The sequence below is a fragment of the Apostichopus japonicus genome, chromosome 13 (assembly GCF_037975245.1).
Source record: "Apostichopus japonicus isolate 1M-3 chromosome 13, ASM3797524v1, whole genome shotgun sequence".
In the NCBI taxonomy this organism is placed as follows: Eukaryota; Metazoa; Echinodermata; class Holothuroidea; order Aspidochirotida; family Stichopodidae; genus Apostichopus; species Apostichopus japonicus.
The window spans coordinates 8733089-8759635 of record NC_092573.1 but is presented as its reverse complement, the minus strand read 5'-3'; the positions used below and the strand labels follow the sequence as shown (position 1 = coordinate 8759635).

The 26547-nt window shown below is 35.5% G+C and overlaps 1 protein-coding gene across 2 annotated transcripts in view; it reads right to left on the bottom strand.

Annotated features, from left to right (window-relative positions):
* LOC139978638 (neuronal acetylcholine receptor subunit alpha-3-like) overlaps positions 1-26547 on the bottom strand; it is a 44921-nt gene that overhangs the window by 17083 nt on the left and 1291 nt on the right. The window contains exon 1 of one of the 2 annotated variants that reach the window (XM_071989011.1): positions 14523-15364. The exons of the other annotated variant lie outside the window; for it this stretch is intronic. Coding sequence (XP_071845112.1) covers positions 14523-14622 — 100 coding nt within the window. The 5' untranslated portion in view covers positions 14623-15364. Of the gene's footprint in view, positions 1-14522; positions 15365-26547 lie in introns of those variants that run through there. 2 annotated transcript variants of the gene reach the window in all.

The following is a 26547-nucleotide window of genomic DNA, read 5'->3' as shown; positions in this document are numbered from 1 at the left end:
ACTCTTGCAAGTTTGGTTTGGTCAGGAACAATACCAGAAGAAAGTGATAAATTAATAATATGTGTAAGAGGGGCAGCAATCTTGTAACTATTATTCTGGATAATTTTAGTTGGGATACCATCAATTCCAGGAGCAGAGTTCTTTGGTAATTTTTTTATAATGCTAATTATTTCAGAAGGATTTGTTGGTGAGAGAAATAAGGAATATAAGTTAGTATTTTGAGGAAGATAGTCATCGAATTTAGAAGAGCAATAGGGTATTTTCTTTGCTAGGTTTGGACCAATTGTAATAAAATAATCATTGAAAGCATTAGCAATTTCCCTATGATCAGTAATAATTTTGTTCTTATGATTAAAACTTAAATTCCTTTTTTTTTTCTATTTGAACCAATTATGTTATTTATTATTTGCCAAGTTTTATTCAAATTGTGTTTATTTTTTTCAAATACTTCAGCAAAATAAGACTTTTTAGCAGCCCTAATAACACTAGTGAGTTTGTTTCTGTAAATAGTATACCTAGTTTTTTTTTACCTGGGTGGGCTTACAAATGTATGCTTTATAGAGTTTTTTCTTTGTGTTGATAGAATTTATAATGCTTTTTGTTATCCACGGGGAAGGTCTATGTCTAGCTTTAACTCTAATTCGCTTTAGCTTACAAGTACTGTTATATAAAGAGGAAATTACATCAATAAACTTATTATAAGCAGTATTAGCATCAGTAAAATTATAAAAGAAATCCCAGTTTACCATTTCAAGTTTCATGTCAAAGTCATTCATAGCATTTAAAGAGGTATCTCTTCTGAAATAATATCTATCATCGTTCAAGGCCTGATCTGAGATTGGGCTACAATGAGTATGAAAAATGGAATATACCGGAAAATGGTCACTTATGTCAGAAACAATAATACCACTAGAAGACTTAAGGCTCAAGTCATTGCTAAATATATGATCAATGAGCGTGGTGGTATGGTCTGTTATTCTTGTAGGTTTCAAGATATGAGGTAAAAACGAGAAGGAATATATTTGATCAAGAAAATGTGTCACCTGATGATTGACACCATATTGCAAGAGGTCAACATTAAAGTCACCCAACAAATAACATGTCTTTCTGACAGAATTAATATCATTTAACAAAATTGATAAATCGTCAGTAAAGGAGGCTACAGATGTGCTTGGAGGACGATACACAACACCAATAATGATGTTCTTGTTGTTACTTTTAATTTCAATAAACAAAGATTCAAAGTGGAACGAAATTTGTGTTAAATCATCCCTGATTGAGTATTGACTTTCATCCCGGATGTAAAAACCGACGCCTCCACCACGTCCATTGTCCCTGTGATTACTAATAAAATTATAATTGGGAATACTAACCATAGTTAAGGGACTATGATTATGCAGCTTTACCCTTATTGTAATGGTTGTATGCCTGTAAGTCCACAAAGCTTTGTTGAATTTCAATTACCCTAGCTGGTATGATTCCTGAATCTCTTCTTTTGACTTAATTGGTAGTCCAGATTGGACTTTTGATCTCCTATTGTCCTCAAAGACTTGGTTTAAATGAAGAAGCCTACTTTGATGACTGAGATAAACTTTACAAGTAGTTGGTCACCCAGATACATAGATTGGTCATGTCATTTAATGGACCTGACAGAGAATACCCAAATCTGAGGACACTGATTGGTCAATTTTCGTGTGCTACAGTGTTGAGGCACAAAAGCTATGCCTTATGTGTGCTATTTTATATAGTTCTTTTTTTTTTCATTTTAAAGGCTTTTAGGTTGTCCCTCATGATGCAAAAAGAATTAATTGTTTTCTCCTCTCGAATATATCAGGGATTCAATGAAGGAATTCTCTGTGTATCTATCCACTGCTTGATATTTTTTAGGAAAAGAGATGCATACTATAACATATAATAATAGCAGTTTGTCTCTCTTCTTTATTCAACTCATATCCACAGGTAATTTATATTGCCAACATTAAGATATGAGTAGACCATAAGCTGGCAAAAGGTTTTTGATATCAATATTGCAAAAATATGGGACAAAATCATGAAAAAATTGCTGTTAATGTACCATCATGTTTCACAGTGTGACCCATATATGTTCTACTGTGGTAAAATCATGGTACAATTATGGTAAATTTACCATAGTATAATTGCACCCACCGTATAGTTTTACCCTATTTTTACTGTGGTTAATCATGGCACAATTGTAGGAATTTCACCTATGTAGTATATGTACCATATAAATTTATCCTACTTTTACTCCAGTAATGTCATGGTAAAACTACGGTAAATTTACCGTAGTAAATGTACCACACTTTTACCCTACTTTTACCGCGGAATAACACCATGGTAAAACTGCGGTAAATTTACCGTAGTAAATGTACCACACGTTTACTCTTCTTTTACCGCGGTAATACCATGGTAAAACTGCGGTAAATGTACCACGGTTGATTTTACCACAGTTTTACCACACATTTACCCTATTTCCCACACATTTACCATAGTACCGCGGTAAAATTAGGGTACATTTTGTGCTGGGTACCAGCTAACAGTAACACAATGAAGAATTCACACTCCAATAATCACTCTAACGCATTTGTTCGTAGTTCAGCTGATATATTTTAACTTGTTAATTCAACCCGCCCCACGTCGATTCTCTTTTCCCACACCCGCCCCAGTTCCGTTTTGTTAGAGTTCTTAATACTGTCCTGTTTTGTAGTTAGGCCTCATATATACCATTGATACCGATATTGTGAGAGCCAACGACTGAATCTTTACAAAGCGAGCGAGATACAAAGGGCATTGACATACATGCCACTTGAATACCATTCTGTTTTATCAAATTTATTGAACTAACTTATGTATTATTGAAGCAGTGATATCTTAAGTTTAGTTCTTATCATTCACAGTCGTCCAAGTTAGCAAAAACAGCATATTTCCTTATCAAGCACCAGTATAACTGGCAAGCCTGGAAAGCAATAATTCAAGAAGACAAAGAATTATTAAAGCATATAAAATTAATCAATTATGAATAAACTGTAACAAAAAAATTATACTGTGAGGCACCAACGCCGAAATCACAAGCAATCAAATTATATAATTCCAACGGATTTACATAGAGATTACAGTAACTATGTTAATTGAAAGTTTTGTTCCACAATAAAAATTGGATCGTGCTGATTAATCCGATACACCGGTAGCATGTGCTATATTAGGAATGCATAGTAATAACTGAGGATATTTTTAATCCAAAAATTCAACTGGATTTGTTGGGTTTACACATATCCTCAGTTCCTACTGTAATCCTAATAGCACGTGCTACCGATTATAGCACGATCCAGTTTTTACTGTGGTACAAAATGTTAGATTTATAGTAATTTAATGTGTACTCTGTGTGTATCGGGTGATAATTCACAAAAGTATTAAAATTAAGAAAAGAAACGTACAAGAGCATATATTAACTTTAAACGTTTATTGCAAACGTATTCTATTAGCTCGGTGACAAACAAGGAATCCAGACTCCCAAAATGATAGTCCTACACGGTACACCTAGTCTTGCAAAATAACAATCTCGGTGTCCAACTTATTAGTGAGGTTTGCATTGTTCAAAACATTTTAATTAAAACAAAACTGGCAGTTTTATTCAAGGATGCAAACCATGAACATGAAGGTGGTTAAGCTTTCTTCCAGCACTACAGAATGACAGTGAAGTAGGCAAATTAGTTTGAGATGCTATTGAACTATGGAGATAACAACTGCTAATGGCACCATTTTTATTTAGCAAACCTGTACGGAGTGCTATTCAAAGTAGATAGCAGTTAATCAGCGTTAAGGCGCAGTTTATGCTAATTGTCCCAATTTAACTAACGCAAATTCATTCACTATTACAATAGAGTACACCAAGTACCTTTGTATATGGAGCGAGCCTTCAGTGACTGTGATTCGGCTCTAAACATTTGTCTCGAGGAGTACTTTAGTGCTACCAGGATGAGTCGGGAGGGACAGGTGTGAAGAGGATTATATATGAAAATTAATCTCGCTACTGTAGTCTGTACTTGTATCATATGTATTTCCCATTTAATCCATGGTAATGTATATATGAGGAAATGGACAGTGTAAGATGAAAACGAATTCATTGCACATCAAATGCAACGTATGAAAAGTAGTTTGTCTTCTCCAGACCCGCACATATTCTATGATGAATATCATGTTCACTTTTAGCCAGGGCCGTGTTGCGATTAAGTATACTGCGAGATAATGTGGATATTTATGAGACCTGCTATCTAGTCATAAGCACGTACTTGTAACTGTATGATACCCCTTATCAAGAAGAGGAAGTAAATGTTCACTATTATCCGCAGCGATTTATATATAAGCAGCATAATTAATATTTGTATCAAGAGATGCATACAGTTACGGGCAATGTTAATGCCGCAACAAACAATATGCAGTAACTTTCAGCATTTTCTCGTGAATATGAAAATATATGTAAATGATGCATCACTTTATCCCTATCGTCATCATATACATATTATATCATGTCCACGCATTATTACACTACCTAAATTTATGGGAGGCAACGGTTGTTAACATTTAGCACACATGTAGCATACCCATCAACCTCCCAAAAGAAAATACAGTCTTGCATAGCCTTCTATTTTCCAGATTTGTAGGCAGTTAACTCTGTGTATTTTCCATCCCTGTTTTATGGCTTTCTCGATACTTTGCATTATGTGAAGAACCTGTCTCTGCATGTAGGCCCTACAGCATATAAGTTCAGAGACCTTCCACCGTTTGATTGGCAGAAAATGCGAAGCAGACCTTTCGCCATCCATATATATAGTTGCCGGTTCAGCGAGTGCTTTGATGTAGTGTCCAGAAAGGAAGCATATGGCAAGAACAGAGCAAATCATTTTGCAAATATAATATTAAAAGTGTATAGGAGCTCAGTGGTTAACGCCGGTGCCTTCAATGATAAGGTCGCCAGTTCGAGTCACTCAAAGATTAATTGTATGTCGTCCAGTTACAGAGCTGTTGAAAATTGACAATTCATAATCATGGACGTTAAATATGAATCTAAGAGACTGACCTCGGTCATCTTGCGGTTTTGATAAGCAAATGAGGCTTCTTCGCTAGTTCCTGCTTGCAGGAGGATCTAAAATATATACACACAAACAATAGTAGATCCTAAGTCTACAAATGTGTCGAAAGAGTTGTCTTTGCCGTAAAGTAAGCAATTCGCAAACAACTTTAGCAGCGATCTGTAAGACTTGGACTTTTTAATATTATCCAGAAACAACTTTCTATAGTATAGTTGTTTGGTCACTGAATACCACTGTATCACTGTTAATCCAAGTTACCTCTCAAAGTATACAGGAATATGAATTAATCCGTATCATATATTTATCGAGTTCATGACTGCTTTCCAGTCCACCTACACACTTTGAAAATTGTTTACACATGTTTAGTAAAATTTTACTTGATTTTCATGTCAAATAAGAAAACTAAAACATTTAAGTAAATTTTACTTAACTGTTGTTTTGTAAAGTTTTACATGATCAGCATGTAACGCAACTGCAAAATTATTATGTAAAATTTTGCCAGCCATTTCTACATAGCACCCGTTCAGTAAGCGTTTTACATATGTTTTAGGTTAATTATTAAAAGCAGATTGGTGCTCTTTTTTTATTAAGTCGATCACAACAGAAAGGCACATTTAAGAGACAACAAACAGGAATGACAACACAAATAATTCAGAATATTTGATGAATTCAACCTTTTATTTCAACACTCAAGAGGGTATCCCGTGCATCTACAATGATGCATGAATAGTGAACTATGGCCATGATATTTCAACTTTTGTGTCCAGTTATGGATGACAGTTTGCAATTAGGCGGTCCTAACGATATTGATAGCATACTTTCAAACGGTTGAAACCTTTCAGCAATGTAACTCCTAATTTATCTATAACAAAAAAGTAAAATAAAAAACATTAACATAAACAAAAGTTAATAACAAAAACATGAACAAGAGGTACTATCTCTTAAAGGTGCATGCTTACGAAAATTTAAATGATTTATTTCTTTAGTTTCTGAGCCGCATGCACAAAACGCATTTGGTGGACAACCAACTACCTCGACATGTAGATAGATATTTGAAAGGTCACCAAAATTAACATAATCAACTGTCTGATTGTAAAATTTGACAAAGATACAACTCTACCTGCAACTAAAATGTCTTGCATAGATACAGAAAATGATCTGTTCATAGTTACTTTAGGTTAAATTACAAAACATCAACCCATGAAGATTCCAATTAACATAATCTTCTGTGTCATGTGAGCTTTGCAACTTAAACTTGCTGGTATATAATTAAGCATTGTAGTACTGTTCCAACAAGTTAAACGTACTATCAGCTCTTTTACAGGATTATGATATAATACTATTAAATACAATGGATCAATACTTATACATCCTCAAGTAAGAGGAAGGATCTTGAATATTTAGTGTTAGCCAGTTAATACGGAAATTATTTTGCTTTCACTTTTCATATCAATACTCCACCTCTTGCAACGTTTAAAGTAAAGATCATTTTCAGGCTAAAATTAAATCAAAATCAACTGTCGGCCATGAGGACAATGACAAAGTTAAAACTTCCTCTAATCACCCATACATAAGCAGTATTTTCATAATCTGCTGCGGATAATAGTTTAATTTCAATTAAGAGTCAACAATCAACCAGGACCAAATAAAGAATGAAAAATGAAATGAACCGATATAATCTTCTTGAAAGAAAATGGAACAATAGTGAACTATGTGACATGAAACATATTTGCATTAAACTGATCATTAGTATTCTGGGGACACTGAATGCTATGACATTATATATATTTCATGTTACTGTTCATGTAATAAATTTTACATTCACAATATTAAACACACAATCATCATATTAATTGAATTTATGATTGTACTGCTGAGTATTAAGCACAACGAATCTAAACACTCTTACAATAACAACAATCCCTCGAGTCATCCGATGTGACGGGTCTGAAAATGTAATGACAAAGATAAATCCCTTCCTGAAGTCAATTTTAAACAAACAACAACTTTATATACACAGTAATTTGTTCAATATTAGTTTAATTTGAATTAGCATGCAAACCAATCAAAACAAGTGTTGGTGAAATGAAAGGATGTAATCTTTTTAACAGAAACTGGAAGATACACATCAATATGAACTTTGAGATGTGAAAACACGTGGAATGCTGACTATGACGACTGCTACAATGCAGTTACCTTGTCTTTGCTGTTGGCACGGTAAGAACGAAAATCTCGAATCTGGTTGCACTTCACACTGCCAGTCCAGGCAACTTGTAAACAACTTTTTGGAAAAATTCCCAGGCACCAAGACATGCCTATTTGGTATTCCAGATGAAACACAATAATGATTTAAAGCACACATCAATGGCCTACATAAATGTTCTCTGGGGTAGGGCAGGTCTCTCGATGATCACAAATAACTGCCGAGGATGTATTTTGCTTTCTCTAAGAAGTAACACATATGCTGAGGCTTTTCTGAAATATTTTTCAAATAGAACCGCAAGTTGGTGCTTTCCTGAGTAACAAAAAAAAGTATAAATACATTCCCATCATAAATAGGCATTTATTGGCATATATCACTCACAAAAACGTGACATCTAAATCCGAAAATAATAAACGTTTAGTGATTCAAGTGGTAAGAAAGTTTAATTATCAAGCAAGGACCTTCAACAGAGATACACTCAAGCTGTTTTTTTTTTTTTCAATGGCTCTCATAATATGAAAAATGACCTGTGGTACATTAAGCCCTGTCCACTGATTACTATGCATGATATCTGCACCAAAAACAACATGGACCATCAGTTTGTCTTAATGGATATAACTATGCCTTCTATCAACTCAAACATAAATAGATTTTGTGTTTTCATGCTAATTTCAGAAAAATACTCATACTCAATACTCCCCGCCAATTATCAATATTTAATTAGCAAGCCCAAAATGGCAGTAAAAACATAGTGATGATGGACCAACGCTCCCCAACAAATATTAAGCAAATGTCATGTATAGCTACTTGGAAATTGCCTTTTTAAGACTTTCACATTAAGCCTCCTGCCCCCCCCCCCCCCCACTAATTCCTATACAAGATATCTTCACTGAAAACAACAGGGAACACCATGCTGCCATGTATCAACTCAAATTAATTTAGGATGCTTGAGATATCATGTACACAAGCAGACATCTCACGCACAGGACATTCCCATTGCATAGATTCTCTGAGCCTTTGGCAAAAACGACAACAAAGAAAGCCCGAGTCATGGAGGGATGGAAAACAATATTCTTCAACCATATAATTTCTCCTGAGGATTAAAAACATTCAACTTTAAAATCAGTGCCTCTGATAAATTTACTCTCTACCAGGAATTGAGTAGTTGATAAATATTCTTCATTCATTAAGATAAAATATCTGCATCAAATTTGTGCTTTGTATTCCAAACACAAACTGACATAATTACAAATGTGGTGGGCACAAGGACATGCACACTTACACAATGAAAGTCTACGCAAGCTGCACATGATTCCTTTACAGATAGTTTGCACCTTTGCTTCTCTTAGGAAACAAATGTGGTAACAGATGGATGCAGCCTTGTTTTTCCCATCTGAAAAGACAAGTTTAAAATAAAGCATCACCCTGTTTTTACACTATGGTTATTGATGAATATATTATATGTACATAAGTTTCCTTGATATTAACAGACAGTAGTGTTATACAAGCTAAACGAATTATTTAAGCAATCAAGAAAAAACGAGATATCTAGTGTGCCAACTGCATACAGCTTAAGTTAAATTAGCCCTAAAGCACAGATAGGCATGGTGGCCCCAACATTTACATATATCTGGCTTGCTTCGATTTTCAAAGTGGTAAACATTCATAATTTTTAACTCCTTGTAATCTCATGAGATGATAATGTAGTCTTGTGGGAGGTGTCTCTTTTAATGTAATTTAGAATATTTTGTACAGGAACCTATATATCAATGGACAAGTGAGAAGTTGCGGATCTCATGTCACATGACTTTCATTCAATTTGAGCTCATTCTGTGTGCAAATATGCAAATTAGGTCCCAAAATGACATCTCTTCTGTCTATTAGCAATTGATTAAAAGTCAAGGAATTGGGTTGTCACCAATTATGGTGAAATTGGTTGGAAAATGGTAGAGATATGAGTTGTTTTTTTTTCTTTTAGGAGAGTGAAGTCTGTGTCTGAATAGTATGTATATACTTAGTACTTCTGCCGGTAATTTGCTGTATTTTGACAAATATTTCAGGAATGTTGGGGAAATTTCATTCATCTTTCTGCCACACTTAATAGACCAATGCTTTTCAAGGTATCTTTGTATTTTTTTTTTTTTTTTTTAGCTTCTTCTGAAGATTTGTAAGGCTGCTGGGCTGATCTAACTTCCAGTTATTTTTAGAAAAATGAATAGGTCAAAGGTCAATTTTCTAAGAATTTAAAACGTAAAAAAACTTTCTCATGAATTGTTTGGAAAGATATTCAATATAACCTCAACCCCCCCCCCCCTCCCATCCAAAAAATACATCATTGGTAAGATCGTTCTATGGGCTTCATTTTGGTACTTAAACAAAGTATGCAGGATGAAGTGTCGGTAAGATACAATGCTTTAGAAATGTTCACTCCAAATGTCTGCAATTGCATTCACTGCTATGATTAGGGCTACATCACTACCATGCTATAGCCTTAGTTAGGTCTATCAGTATCACCAATCCACATCAGCCTTCGCCTACTTGCTACCTGCTAAAATGGCAAACCAGTAATTATAAATTGCATCACATGAATACGTTAACTCGTTAAAAATGATATCAGCCAATGCTGATAGGCCTATGCTCAAGGCCATTTTAAAATGTATTGCCTAGTATAACCTAAGGATAAGCCCTACTTTGTAAAAAGGACTAGATGGATACACTAAGTTATAGGATTAGGCGTACACTTATACACTAAGTAACAGTATACATCCTCCGTTCTTCCGTGATTCTCTGACAAGTATGAGTTGACCATGACAAACAGCAGCTAGCCTATTATACAATTTAATGTATAAATTTAACTTTAGGTCTACGTAACGCAAGCGAATCAAAAACAGTCTTCTATTTAATTTAGTCGTGACTTTAGAAGCATTACTCAGTATTGTCACGTTCACTTACAGAATAACTAAACTTACCTTCGAATTTGTCAATCAACTCAGTCCTTTGACGTGATTTTCCATGCCATTGTAGCTCGAGCCTGGTCGCGAAGTGAATGTGGCTTGCGCTTTTATTGCCGTGGATTATTAGTACATTTAGTAATGATAAATTACTTTACTTGACAAACTGGTACAATTAGTTAGGTTGCATTATCTAACTCTGCATTCGTTGATTAACGCTTTTGCAAAAGTTACTTGTAATCATGTAAAATGACTAAGTGGACTTTTACTACAGTTTTCGGCAATCTTCTATCGTATGCATACGTATACTTTTACTGAATGTTGTGTAATATTTACAAAATGCCATGTATTTTTTACAACCCGTGATTTACATAACATTATTTTACATATTGCGTTCTGTGTGCATGTAACCACAATCTTATATAATCATTCCAGTCAATGACGGGTCCTGCTAAAGGTCCATAGTTTGTCCAAACTGTCAACAACATGGTTAGGAAACTTTGGATTCGACACCTTTTAAAATCACTTTACCTTTATTTACGGAGGTTTAAGCAGTTTGCTTTAAATAGATATACTGTACTTTCGAATGATGAATGTGTTTTGAGGTGTTTCCTTTCATATTATAAACGTGGCTCCATTACCAACTATTGTAGGACTGAAACCGAAACCGGGAGACTCCAACCAACGTCTTTCCTAATCTCTTTTAAGATTTTTTTTAACTGCAATTGACCATTGAGGTACATACATTGCTTTATGTTCTGAACCGTTACACTCGACTATATATAACATATCATAACATATGTTGACCAATTATATGAACGTTCTGAATTGCCAGCAACAACCGCTACGTAATACCAGGTAGTATGAAACGCCTTTATGGAGATAATCTGCTTCCAAGATACTTTAGGCTTTGAAATATGCTACTCGGCGGCAACTGAGAGCAAAGTTCAACCGGCATGATTTTGGAAGATTGGAAGTTATATATCTGCGGTTGAATACCACTCTCATCCATAGGCGTATAGGAACCCAATTTGATTATGGTAGGGGGGGACTGTAACGACGTGCCCGAAAATATAACCGAAATTGTTCGCGCGCTTTCACCATGCATGTTAATGTGCGTATCATATAGGCATGCATAGGCTATAAATCGCGTGTCAATAACATACAATCATTTGCCGTGTTATTACCAAGGGCGGCGGAACCGGGGGGGCACAGGGGGCACGTGCCCCCCCCCCCACTTTTCCTCAGGTTAAAAATGTGCCCTTTTTCTACATAAAAATTTAGGTGTCTCAAGTTAGCAAGAGGCCAGGGAACCAGAATGAACACTCGGGAAGGGCCGTTTCCGGCCATCTGAGGGGTTTGTAAAACCAAAAAATTTCTTCTACGCTCCGCGCCAACCGATGGTGGCGCTCCGCTCAGATAGTACGTGCATACAACTTTGCAAATCCTGGATATGCCCCTGACTTTTAATGAATTTCTGTGGGTCAAACTCAAAGCTATTTCGAATGGAAAAAATTGTTAAGATATTATCAAGAAATAAACTCTAATTCGAAAGATTCCTACATTGGCAACTAGCATGATTTCACCTCATTTTGTCTCAAAAGAAAACTTGTTCCTTGTTTCCAAATTTGCACATTGGATATTGCAGTGCTAGTATGCATAGAGGGGGGGGGGGGGGCGTTGATAGAGTAATGTGTATACGCAAATAAGATAATACAATAAGAGTTATGAAGGGTACTAAATATAAGGCTACATCAGTCCAATCGAATTTCTGCAAATTCAATTCTTTGATGTCGGTGCCCCCCCAGATTAAAAGTGCTTCCGCCGCCCTTGGTTATTACCCTTCCATATTGGTTAGAACTATTGGATAAGTCGTTACAATAATAATGATCATAATAATATCAGTTTAACAAATGAAAAACACATTTATTTTTTTGTTCAGTACGTGCCCGAAAAATTCAGAGATTTTCTCTATCCTTGTGATGACACAAGGGAATCGATGCATGGGATATCAATAAATTAAGTGAAGAAATAACAATACATACGACATTATCCTTTTATTCAGTGATTGGATTTTCTTTTATTCAAACAAAAGCGATGTAAGGTTTACAGTATCAACAGGTAAATCCATACCTTATGATGGATGTATATGAATATATTTCTCCAAATATTGTGTCTTTTTTTTTCTAACGAAAGACTTTCATTGGGTTTACCATTGCAACGTAAATCAGAGCAAACTTAACAAATGATACATTAATAGCAACTAATATTGTAATATATATATATATATAAATATATATATATATATATATATGTATATTTATATATATATATTTATATAAATTTATTTATATATATATATATATTTATTTTTTTATATATTTATATTTATATATATCACAATACATTTGTTTTGGTCAAGTTATTACAATTTATTAAAAAAAGGATTTACGTTATGGCGTATACCGAGGAACCCACTTTATCAGCACTTACCTTCAAGGAACATCCCAGAAATTATCTTGTTTGAAACATCTTGAAAACTGGAATCTACAGATACCCTACCAGCATTCAATTATTTGCTTTTTCATTGACTATTACGTATCAACATGAAGACTTCGCTTAAAGTCCTCCTTAGAGGAACCCTAAGCATAGCATACGCTTTTTGTGGCGGGGGTGGGGTTGGGTCATATTTTGATGTTCTTGTTTGTTCCCTTGATGCTTTAATTTATGTAGTATTCACTTCAGAATCGTTTGTAAACAGGCAGTAGGCTTCGTTGGTTTTCATTGTCGTTTCTCTATACATAAGACTTAAAGCAGCATTTGCGTTTTGTCGCCGTTTTCCACTTTTTTGACAAGTCCATCGAGTTTTTTACATATATCAATCACAAAACAGTAAACTAAGATATTAGCCAAGTTTTTTCCCTGCCAAAAGCGTTAATTGGCGAGTACTTGAGGACATTTGCAGAAAATACGAAAAGAGTCGTCCGACAAATTACACATTTAATATTTATCGCATAAAGTTCCCCCATCCCAATAGTGAGAATTCAACCAATCAGAAATGCAGGCTTACTTATGAGCTGTTGCTAAAAAATTAGGTTCAAAACGTCGAGGTGGTTACTAAGTACAACCAGCGAGCTGGACTCTAGCAGCTCCCTGGTACAACTGCCATAAACAATCTACACAAATCAAGCATGGTGTTATATTACGTATTGGCCAATGACGTTCGTAGCTTTTAAATATTCATATTATGGGCGAGGTTTATTTGGATCCCAACGGGAAATATCTTCGAGAAAAAACAAAGTTGAAAGTTGTAAATTTATGCCACCATTTTAATTAAGATTTGAAGTAAGATTTGAATAGATAAGGTAGTTATGTATGTCGTTATGGCATCGTGGATTCAGTAAGGTTGAGAAAAACCATAGAAAAGGACGAAAATGCTGCTCTTAGTACTGTTCTATACAAACCAAAAAAAATTCGAAAATCTGATCATAATGGTAATCTTATCTAGAGGTGACGGTACCCTCACCAGGGTGTGTCATCGAAACGTGTTGTATTGATTACGGTACCATTCGGTACCATACCTTACAATAATAATGAAAATAATAATATCAGTTTAACCATTGAAAAACACTTTGCATTTTTCTTTCAGTAGGTGACCGAAAAATTCTCATAGCATATTGCCCGAATTTTCATAAACAATTTTGGTTGGGGGCTGCATAATTTTCTGGTACGCTTCCCGCCAACTCATGGTGGCGCTACGCTTAGTTGCCTACAGACTTCACCCCTCCCTTGGCAATTCCTCGCTTACCCAATACTGATATAATATTGCATAAAGTACTGACTTGTCCAGTTCATTTCACTAAAATCAACATCTTTTACCGTTGTATTGACCTTAAATATGCATGCTCAATATTATTGCAATTGGGCAAACATAATGAATGAAAAACATAATTTTACAAAGAAATAATCAATGGCTAAATTAAAATGAATAGTGTTAAATACATTAACATAGATGCAGTAATACGTTTGTACAATATCAAATCATTATCACATGGCTGCATTCTCATATCGAACTTGACAGTAAAGATGTTCTTTGCTTGAAGCTCGATTAAGACTTTTCAATTTTCACAGATATTTGTACCATGTATATGAATATTAAATTATATGGCATATAAAGTTATGTAGCCTATATACTTTTCTTATATTAAACTACAATGTAGTGCAGATAAGTTACAATAATGGACATTTATATATACTTACCAGTAAGGCAACAAAATGGTGAAATAAATGCGATTCCAAGAAGAATGCATTTGAAGAAAAACATTACGATTTTTTGGTCTGAGACGATAAGGCGGTGCATTGTATCGATTCGGCTACTGACAAGAATTTCTCAAGATTCTAAGTTATTGTACACTACTGTATCAATGCTTTGTGTATTAAACTTAGGAATATGAAGCTCTTTGGACCGTTTGACGGTTTTAACATAACACAATACCTGCACCACATATTATACTATACTATGTCATTAATATGGAGAGTTCCATTGGCGTGGAGGGGGGTTATGATCATGTTTTTACTAGACTAGAGTTGTCACTCCCTTAAATTTGGCATTTGCAGAAGTCAATAAAAGAGATGTGTTGTATCATGACCTTTTAATAACTATGGAATGCTAGAAATTATGATATCTCTATGGCATATAACTTATGTACTTTGTCTTTCGCGGTTTACATACCCATGCTGAAAACTAAGTGTATTTTCCATGTTTGAGTTTATTAAACCTTAATTCAGTTCAGTATGTCTGTCTACTAGCTATTAACGAAGAAAGAGTCGTCGAAATCAAATATTGCTGCACAATAAAGATCTGCAATTCTGTGTCAATAAAGCTCCTACTATAGTTTATGTATTTTCTTCCAACTGAAGTAAACAGGTTTTTTATGATACGGTCTTGTGCTCTGTAGACTTTCTGAACTAAACATTAATGGTCAGATGTCAAAGGAAAAATTAATTGAAAAGTGATTGATTGCGATAACTTTAAATTGAAATGTGACCTTGAAACTTATAATCGACATGTCAAATACTATCAAAGTATGTGGCTACCGTGATTAAGAGAAAGGAAACGTTTTGCAATATCTTCATGGGGAAACCTTCAGTAGTCTTGCATAATGGGTACCTCAAGTATGCCTACTACAAAAAAAAACAATATTTAATTACCATGGTACCTGACCTGAAAGGTCAACTTATTAAATTTTAGTAAAAATTATATGTCTGAAACTCTCCTTAACCACTAAGCTAGTATTCTTCTTTTTCATGGAAAGTGTTTCCGTGATAGGTACTTATGCCTTTTTTCCACAGTATATAAGTAATGTAACTATTTTATGATAACAAAATACACATCTAACGGAAACGCAAGGAAACAATGTAACATCAATTCCTGAAAATGCACAAGGTGTCTCCTGTGTTTTTCAGTCACGATTCGTAACTACGAAACATAAAATAGTGTACATAACCACTCCTCGATAAGGTCCACCACACGAAATTATTTATTCTGAGAGGGTGAAAATACCCAGTATTATCAGAAAACATTTTCATATGTTGATGCTAAGGAGTGGAACAAGTACTAAAGGTAGTGTAAAAATGTCAATTCCATGAATACCTTGAAACATTTTATCCAGGACTTTAACTAATTACTTATGCTCTCAATTTCATTTCATTCATTGTTCCATGTTGTGTTTTATGCCATAGTCTATTTCGTATGTATTTTCCAATTTGTGATGAACAAAAGGTGAAGATTTGATTGGTCCTCGAAGAAGCTTAATAAACAATACAACAGTTAGTATCATAATTAGGCTTTGTTTCAAATAAAACAAGTATCTACGATTCAAGTAATATCATCATTCATTAACATACTTTTTGCCGGGAATACCAAAGTGTAATTCTGTAATATATTAAGATGTTTCTTTTCATGAATTTAAGTGAGGAGACAACAAGTTTATATACCTGAACGTTACTATTATTCATTCACAAACTGCGAACGTATGATAATGTATATGTATTCTTTATAATTCCGATTTAGCATACAGTGTACAGTATTCATATGCAACGTCAAACCTAAGTAATAAAAGCGAGAACAATCGAGTCAAAACGAACAAGAAAAAGATGATACGAGGAGCTGGACATTGTACACACTAAATAAGTGCAGACATGATTTCGAGGAACGAGTCAACACTTAGATGTAGTTGGCGCCTTTTCCTGAATATAGTCAAAAGTTCTAGAATGTATATATAAATTGGAAACAACCTCGTCTTTTTAGAACTTGAGACAATCACTGTCCATCGAAAATCATAGATAAGAAGAACGCACTTTTGGGAGAACTGAGGAAATAAAAAAACACAATTTTGAGATATCAAGTATGAGATATCAAATGGATCAATTGTATTACCAAAGAGGAATATCGGAAAATCAACGGTAAATTTCGTTCTTTTGTTTGATATAATGTCAAACTTTCTATGAATATCGCGGTTTTAACTGCTAACTCTAAATTTCGCTGAATGACTAAACACTTCACTTAGTACCGCACGATTCCTTGTTGAGAACCTCCCCACCTTCTTTAGTACTACCCTATAGTTCTAAATTTCAAGAAAATTTGATATTAAACAGTCGAACGTGTGAGATTCAGTGTTTCAGTTTCAAGAATAAGTCGAAATTACGGTATCATAATATAGGAAGATATAGTTCAAAATTTTAGAATAAATACCAAGCGTTAAGATGCAAAGTCACAAGCTTGAGATAAAAATTCGAAATTTCGAGGAACGAGTCAAAACTTAGATCTAGTTGCCGCCTTTTCCTAAAAATAGTCAAAAGTTGAGAATATACATGTAAATTGGAAATAACAATCGTCTTTTTAGAACTTGAAACAATCCCTGTCCATCGAAAATCTTAGATAAGAAGTACACACTTTTGGGAGAACTGAGGAAATTAAATAAAAACACAATTTTGAGATATAATAGTAAAACACTTTAAAATATCTGAGCTACCGTAGCAGCTTCAAAATTAAACATCGCCTGGTGAGGAGTCTCTAACTGGTCATTGCTCCCATTACGGAATGCCAAATGTATCAAAAATGTCCAAAACTATATAAGCATGTCCAAAATAATATAAGCATGTCCAAAAAAATATAAGCATGTCCAAATTTATATAAACATATCGAAACTAATATAAGTATGTCCAAAAATAATATGATCATGCCCAAAATAATATGAGAGTGTCGAAAAATTATATGAACATGTCGAATGTAACTGCTAACTTCAACTTTTTAGTGAACATTTTGGCATCTGAATTCACGCCATCTGTTGCAAAATATCCAAAAAAATATAAGCATATCCAAATTTATATAAACATATCGAAACCAATATGAGTATGTCCAAAAATAATGAGAGCATGTCCAAAATAATATAAGAGTGTCGAAAGACTATATGAGCATGTCCAAAATATAAAAAAAAGTGTCGAAAAATAATACAAAAGTCTCGAGCGTAACTGCTTGATTCAACTTTGTAATGAACAGTCAGGCGTTTGAATTTACGCCATATGTTCCAAATATCAAACTTTTTATTTTGGTATGCTGAAAACAAAAACACCATATCCAGCGTAACTTAAGACGATATACAGTTCATCCATTACCGTATTAGTGTGTGTGTTAATATTTTAATGATATTTCGATCAAGAACGATTTTATTTTCGAGGAAATATTAGTTGAGTTGTTTCGTAGCGCGAGTGATCAACCTGGCCCCAAGGTGCTGTAACTATCAGTGAGTTTAATAGGAAGAACCACTGTGTCCAACATTCCACGCGGTTTAATCAATAATATGTAGTTGGCGAGTTCTTCCCACGTTTCCATCTTGAAATTTAGTTAAAAGGTGAGAGTGAAGATTAAACGTTGAATACCCCTAACCTAGGCTTATTTTTTTTAATTCTGGGCTAGTGGCCGACTTCGCCTGGTAACCGTAATTAAGTGTCACAATTTTCCGTTAAAAAAGTAACACAGTATAGTACGTCATTTTCACTGTCAACGTACGCATGTGTGATAACTACTGTACGTTGTTAGCGCTTGTGCATGTTGTACGTACTTTCGCACGTGAACTTCTTTGCCTTCGCAACAATATATGAATAATCTCAGCACCTCTAGGCAGGGCGAAACCACTCACATTACGAAGGGATGTGAAAAGGAAAAATGTTAGGTGATGGTCTTGTTTTTACATATTTTGAATTATTTTGCGTCACAAAAAACAGAAGAATGTTTCAATAATATATTGTCATAATGATAACCATTGTGTCAGTTGATACAAATTACCTCCAAAGAAGGTATTGTAAGCTAATTTTTTTTCGACATACCAATATAAAAGTTTGATATTTGAAACATTTGGCGTGACTTCAAACGCCAAAATGTTCATAACAAAGTTGAAGTTAGCAGTTACACTCGAGACTTTTATATTATTATTCGACACTCTCATATAATTTTGGGCGTGCTCAAATTATATTTGGACATACTTATATGTGTTTGGACATGCGCGTATTATTTTGGACATGCTCATATAGTTTTGACATGTCTATATAAATTTGGACATGCTCATATAAGTTTGGACATGCTTATATTTTTTTGGATATTTTGCAACATATGGCGTAACTTAAATCGCCAAAATGTTCAATACATAATTGAATTAGGCAGTTACATTTGTCGCTCTTGTATTATTTTTCGACATTCTTTTAATATGTTGGACATGCTCATATAGTCTTTCGACACTCTCATATTATTTTGGACATGCTCGTATTATTTTTGGACATACTCATATTAGTTTCGACATGTTTATATAAATTTGGACATGCTTATATTTTTTTGGACATGCTTATATTATTTTGGACATGCTTATATTGTTTTGGACATTTTTGAAACGTATGGCATGCCGTACCCCATCCACCCTCCCCCCCCCCCCCCCCGCTTCCCCATTCCAAGACACACACACCTTTTTATATCTAACGTAGCCTTATGAAAAAGCACATGCGAAATTGCTTAACGATTATAAGGTAAACAAGCTTTAAGACTGATGTTATTATAATGATATAAGACAAAATAAAGTATTTAGTATCACGTATCTCACAGGAAATTGAACTGTAGGAACCGCCCTTTTTACAAATCGACAATTATTGTAATAATGAAATATTTGATATGTCTTATTTTTTAAGTTGTAAAATACCAGATGTTGAGAGCAATACACCCAACGATACTTACGAAATAAAGGACACCACGCAAATAGACACGATGTTTATAAACCATTCGAACGGGAGATAAAGAAAAGTCACAGCAGTCACGAAGCAAGTCTACATAAGAACTGCACCAGTTTTTTACTTTGTAGGTTTTAATAGTGCTGTCCTTTCCGTGGGGCCAGAATCTCCGGTGGCCATTTCGGTGGAGATTGTTGGTCCAGTTTCTTTTCTTTTTTTGGATAAATATTCCACAAGCAAGTAAATAACCTTCACTATTGTCAAGAACGACCCCAAACCCATCAACACCAAGGCAAATATTCCTTAAAAATAATAAAAATATTATATATATACATGTACAGTGGTCTATTACAGACACAGTAACTTAAACTTAAATAATCATATCGGGATTATTTAGATCGGTATTTTCTGTTGTCGAAATTGTCAAAAATCAAACCAGCCAGCCCCGGTCAAATGATCGACTCTATGTTCCCCTTTAATCGACACTCTTTGTGTTCAGGATAAAGCTAGGTGCTTCTTACGATGATCGGTGATCAACGATTATTGCGCACAAAGATAGAGCCTAATCTGTTAGTCTGGAAACATTACATAACAGCAGTTCCAAAGAAAAGGGAGGCGGATATATGGACACGCAACCAGTATGGGGACAAACTTTTTAATTAAAGCGCAAGTTGCTTTATAATTACAACTTTTACACTATCATGGGGGGGGGGGGGGGTGGGTTACAAGCCTACAGAAGTTGAAGGAATTTAAGATTGCTATTTTAAAGCACAAAATACAAACTAGATTGACATTTCATTTTTCTGGGAATGACTCTCAGATCCCTATTGGGAGTCTAGGGGCAAAACACCAGAAAGCTCAAGCGTTTTTCAGGTATTTTTGTCCTCTCGCAGTGAGTTTAACGAACAATATGTGTGGAAATTATTGCAAAGCTGGTGAGGTGGAGGGTGAGGGAAGACCACTGAAGTTGATGGATTTTGAAGTTTTGTTGTTCAGTTGTAACGGCTTTAAAGCACAGAAGGAAAAAATAAATATCTGTGTATTTATTCCAAGCCGAGAAGCTGTAGTGCTTTCAAAATAGTTATCTTGTAGCTATTTTTACTTAAACCCAGAAATGCATTCCAGAGATTTCAGTATTACTGGAATGTATATCAAACCTGACTGGGTGGGGTTGGGGCGCAAGCGTCTTGATCCTGTCAAGCACGGTATGTGATATTTATGAAAGTTTTAAATCGTAGTATCGCCATATTTAAAAGTTGCATTTTCATATTTAAACAAAGTCAAATAGAAAGAAATATCGCTCTCGGTTCCAGTGGCATATCAATCATTGAGCTGAACGACACTGGCTGTTCGGTGACATTCGAAAAACAACAATAAAATTGAAATCACGTGACCACAGTTCGCAATGGCGAACATAACATTGGATATGAGACATATGGCCCTGTGGTATTTTCATTCTTTTTATAGCAATAGGCAACATCACCTTCGTGTGATAATCTGTTTCTCATTGAACTCACCTACATTACAGACATCAGTGCTAGGTAGCAGGTTGTACAACAACTGTAAGAAAACCACCAAAGCCAAGACACACGTGAGGCCAGCATTTCCAGCAGGTAGGCAAATCATAAGGAAAGTCATCACTTCCACCACTATGCAAGGTACCACAAAACTAAGCATGGCGAGCCAAGGTTGAAACCGTTCCAGTGTTACTTTATACGTTATGTACGATTGATCCTCTACGCAGTAAAGACATTGGTAGCTTGGGTCATGAAAGAATTGCGTCATATTCCATTCACCAACACTTGTTTCATTTTGTTTAAAAGTCGTTTATGAATAAATCGTCGTTGTGGTAAAGTGTTTGCTGCTATATAGTATTATAATATATATATATATGTATATATATATATATATATATATATATATATATATATATATATATATATATATATATATATATATATATATATATATATATATATATATGCGAAATACGTGAAATACATACATGTTGCTGTTGATATAGCATGAAATACACATAGAAATCGTTATCTTTGTTATACACATCTAGTACAAACGTTTCTCTTCTTATAGACAGGTGAGGGTGTCAAACGTTGTATACAAACGATCTGTTAAAAATCTTGTTGTGGAAAACAAGCGAGTGCAGCAGCTCGCATGCACTGGCTCCATTTGTTGGTGTTTATGAAGTATAAAAGTCAGCAATCTAGCTAACCCTTTCACGTTTTAGCAAAAAGTCGCTTTGAGCATGATTTGACCTGTGACCTTTTGTCCTTTGGGTCTGCGAAACACAAGTTGCCATCACGGGGTACCTCCATACCGAGATTGAAAATCTGCCATTCACCACTTTTCACCTAATGCAACTTCTGATATTTGACCTTTCGTCGCTAGGGTCTGCGAGAAAGAAGTCCCCGTCGTGGGGCACCTTCCTACCAGGTGTGAAGAAACCGCTTATGAGGACTTTTTGACACAATATTGTCGATGTAACAGACAAACACACGGACAGTTTTACACGTCTTCCAGATAAGGACTTTCGGGTAACCTACCATGGGTGAGCTCCAAAGAATCGCTACACAGGAAAATTAACTACAACAATGGCAACCGTTGCTGTAACCAACCGACTGCAATAGCTTTCCAATTATAACCAATTTGTGTCAAACGAAGCTTGCATCTTCGAGAAATAAACGATCACAATTTCGAGGGTACTAAAAACTTTCTAAAAATTGTTGTATATATATGCAGCGTGACGTCATAAACGTATGAGAACACACAACATTACACTGTCGCAGTGCTCTGTAGTACTATAGATTTGGTGTTTTGAGTTTTGTTTTCACGTAAATTTACCTCGTAACTCTTAATTATGCCGAACCGATGTGTGGTAACAGGTTGCTCCAACACAAGTACAGACGGATTTCACTTGCACGCTTTCCAAAAGATGACAGAAATTGGACACGATTGGGTTAAAACACTACAAGTGCATGTGGGCCTACACTATTGCCACTACCTATTACTTGTTCCACAGCCTAGTATTCCTTGATGCAACAAATGACGATTCTTTTAATCGGTTACATGGTATTGTGCAAAAACCTTTAAAGCCAGTTCGCATTAAAACAATCAATACTAGATTTGCAATTTTACTCTTGTGGTAAAACTGGCGTTGTGTTATGATTTTAACGTAACAGTTGGATGATACAACTTACACAGGCTAGCCTGTGATACAACGTCTATTATTTAGGTCTAGAACCCATATTACTACCAGTAGTACTTTATGGTTGCACTTGCACTTTACACAATGCCACACTTTCCTTACACTGTAAGTAACAAACTTCTAGAAGCTTTTCTACGAAGTTAAGTAGCAGTATCATCGACATTCGAGTAAATTTAAATATAAATTAAGTTTAAGTTTAGTTCTTATCATCATAGTCATCCAAGTTAGCAAAAACAGCATATTTCCTTTTCAATCACCATCAGAACTGGCAAGCCTGGAAACCAATAATTCAAGACGACAAAGAATTATTGAAATCCATATAAAATTTATATATTTTAAAAATCGTAACAAAAAATAATACTGCGAGGCACTAATGCAGAAATCACAAACAATCAAATGATATAATTCCAGCCGACTCACACAGAGATTACAGTAACTACTGTAAATTTTAAAGTTTTTTACCACAGTAAAAATTGAAACGGGCTGATAAATCTGATATATCGGTAGCATGTACTATTAGGGTTACAGTAAGAACTGAGGATATGTGTTATCCCCAAAAAACCCAAAACTCGAACGGGAAGCGGTTAACTTAAAAATCGAATACTACAGATTTGTTAGGTTACTGAATAATATTAGTTGTCTTTGATCCATGCCTTCGCTATTCCTTTAACTATCGCAGATTCATGACTTTTAATAGTACACCAAGTTTCAATCGACTGTAAGATATCACTATATGTGCTGCCAACAACAATCATAACGTAATACCAAGTAGTATCAAAAGCCTTTATGGAGATCTGTTTCCAATGATATTTTAGGTTTTGAACCACAGAAGGTTTTGTGTTATACCACAGAAACTGAATGCAAATTTCACCAGGATGCCTAAAATTGTCCTCTTTCATCAATCCGCAATAATTTACCCTAGCTCGGGCTGTACTTTAAGACTAAACTAACAATATGGTGGATGCTGTATACCGTAAAACGGGCTTTGCAGACCAAGTTTTACTTCCGACGTTATGTATACATACAACGGTGGTAGATTGGTACAATGGCACAAGTATCATATACCTGATATAACCAACCAATTAAATCCCAAAGAGAAATTGAATTCCAAGAATCATAACGAGAGATCATACCCGAGTTGTATATTCAAGTTGTCGATTTGTTTACATGTTTTTGCTATATTTTATAGGTACTGAGGTTTCGTGAGAGACATTAGTCCTGTGTAGGGGGTTTGTAAGGTCGGTAGTAATGTATCTGTAATTGATGACCACTCTCATTGCTCATTGCGAGGTTGTCTATGCCTCAACATCTCATCTGTCTTCTTCTTGCCTAGAGGCAAATAAGGCCTCAACAGAGCGTCTCTATTTACCTTGGTCGGCAGCTGCGTTTCTGGCCTCATTCCAGGATCGCCAACCAGCCCTCTCACTCTCTTTGTCTTCTGTCCTGCGCCATGTTGTTTTTGGTCGTCCTCTCTTTCTCCTGCCCTCTGATGCCCAAGTCATGCTGATGTTGTTGGCGTTGTTAGGGATTTGTCTATGCCTGATATTTCGAAATGACCTTTAATAGTATACTACGTATCGTGTGTACTGACGACATTGGTCAAATGTACTGCAATGTCATTACGACGTATTCTGCATGTGTATATAGGAGACGAGCTGCATGTCGCATTGCTACTCTTACTACTCAAACTATGCTCCAGTAAGTTAAAAAAGTATTACACCCGCTCAAGTGGTGTTCTTACCATGGTAATAACAATATAACTCTGTACTTATGTATCATATAGTCTTACTTTGTGACTTCATTTCTGTTTGCTCACAGAAGCATGTGTGTCCTTTTTATGGTTAGATTAACTCGAAGTTTGACTTTGCATATTTATGTGGTAGATCTCAATGGAACCAGGACAGTAAAGTTGAAGTTGAAGGTTTAACAGTCTTCTTTGATGCAAATTCCACGCCAGACTGCTTTACAACTTAACCCAAGTCATGTACTTATGTATCATAAACAGGGGCGTATCCTGGATTTCTAACCTTTGGAGGGGGGGGGGGCGCGAATTACAGTACTATCTAAGCGGAGCGCCACCATCGGTTGGCGCGCAGCGTACAAGAAAATTTCTGGGTTTGACACCCCCCCCCCCCCCCAGATCACTGGAAATGGCACATCTCGGGCTTAAAAATGAACAACTAGATGTTCACTATAGCCTGAGTAACCAAGTATTTTCCCAATATTTTTTTTTCTCCATCCGTAACCTTTTTGAAGATTGTCACCAGTCACACATCAGATTGTCACCAGTCACACATCATGTTCGACCTTATCGCATCTCCTGTGGATCATTCCTTTGTAGGTGATTCTACGTCGTGGCCCACGATACCCGTCAGCCCCACTTTTCAAGGTTTTAAGCCCATTATTCGTTCAGAATTTGAAAATTCACACTTCTCGGGAAATCAATTCACTTCAAAACATACCCATAATGTTGCACAAAATTTCATCTATGGACAGCCAATACAGAAAAACCTCCATGTGTCAGGAATGTTTGTCAGGGAAATTTCGAAAATTCAGACACTGTTAACATATTTGATGCATGGGCGCAGATCAGTCTTGGATAATGATTGGGACGCGTGTCTGTTCTCTGATACTATCTAAGCGGAGCGCGACCATAGGTTCGCGCATAGCGTACAAGAAATTTTTGGCAAATATTCCTCCCAGATCGCCGGAAACAACATTTACCAGACCAAATGATGCTCCCAAACCTCCTTTTAGTTTTAGATCTCATGACTTAGAATTTAGTTTGGGGAAACGCATGGGCGTCTGCAGAAGAAAATCAGGGAAAAAATAATCCAAGTAGACTTTTGTATACGATGGGCCTGGTTTTGTAACTCATCGGGAAGCGATTAGAGGGGTGGGCGTAGGGTTGTGGGGCGCGCGTTTTTCGCATGCATAATTTATTCTTAGATTCATTGTATGAGTTACGGTACTACGAGTGGGGTAACAATTAGCATTCAGTTCGCGTTGTATAACAATTTTTCTCTGGATGACAGTGTTGCATCGAAGAACATATGTCTAATGCAGTTCGCATAAAGATCCTAGGCTAATACCGAAATGCGTCATGTTCCCCGACGACTCGGTCGAGTTCAAGACCAGCCACAGTTGGTTTCATAGCAGAATTTTACAATTGTTTAAGGCCTCCATACACACACGCGCGTCATGATATACTATATATAGTATGTATATATATATATATATATATATATACTAGCAATATAGATCATTCTAGCCCTAATCTCTTGAACAAAATATCAGAAATCCTCGCAAGCTGCAGACACCAACCAAAACACCCCCAAAATAAAGTCAAAACTAAGGTGAAAGAGAGATAGCTTTTTAGTACACCTCCTGACGATTGCTAGTAAGCATGAAACTCTGAGTAGAGGTTTGGTTGCAAAAATCAAAATTTATATATATATATATATATATATATATATATATATATATATATATATATATATATATATATATATATTAGTGAGAGAGAGGGAAAATGGAAACGACAAAAATGGAGTTGTCGGTGTAAGGGGTAAGCTGAGGCACAAGCCCCTTCCGAAATCCTCGATCCGTCACTGGCTACCCTGTGTATATAATAGGGATCAGAGCTGTAATTATGAATGTTTCTTTTTTCTCTTCCCGGTGTCTAGGCGTTTTTCTTCTACTCCCTCCCTTTCTCCTTTTCTCTCCTTCTTCTCTTTCATTTCCCTTCCTTCCTCTCCTTCCTCCTCTCCCCCCTCTTTTCCCCCT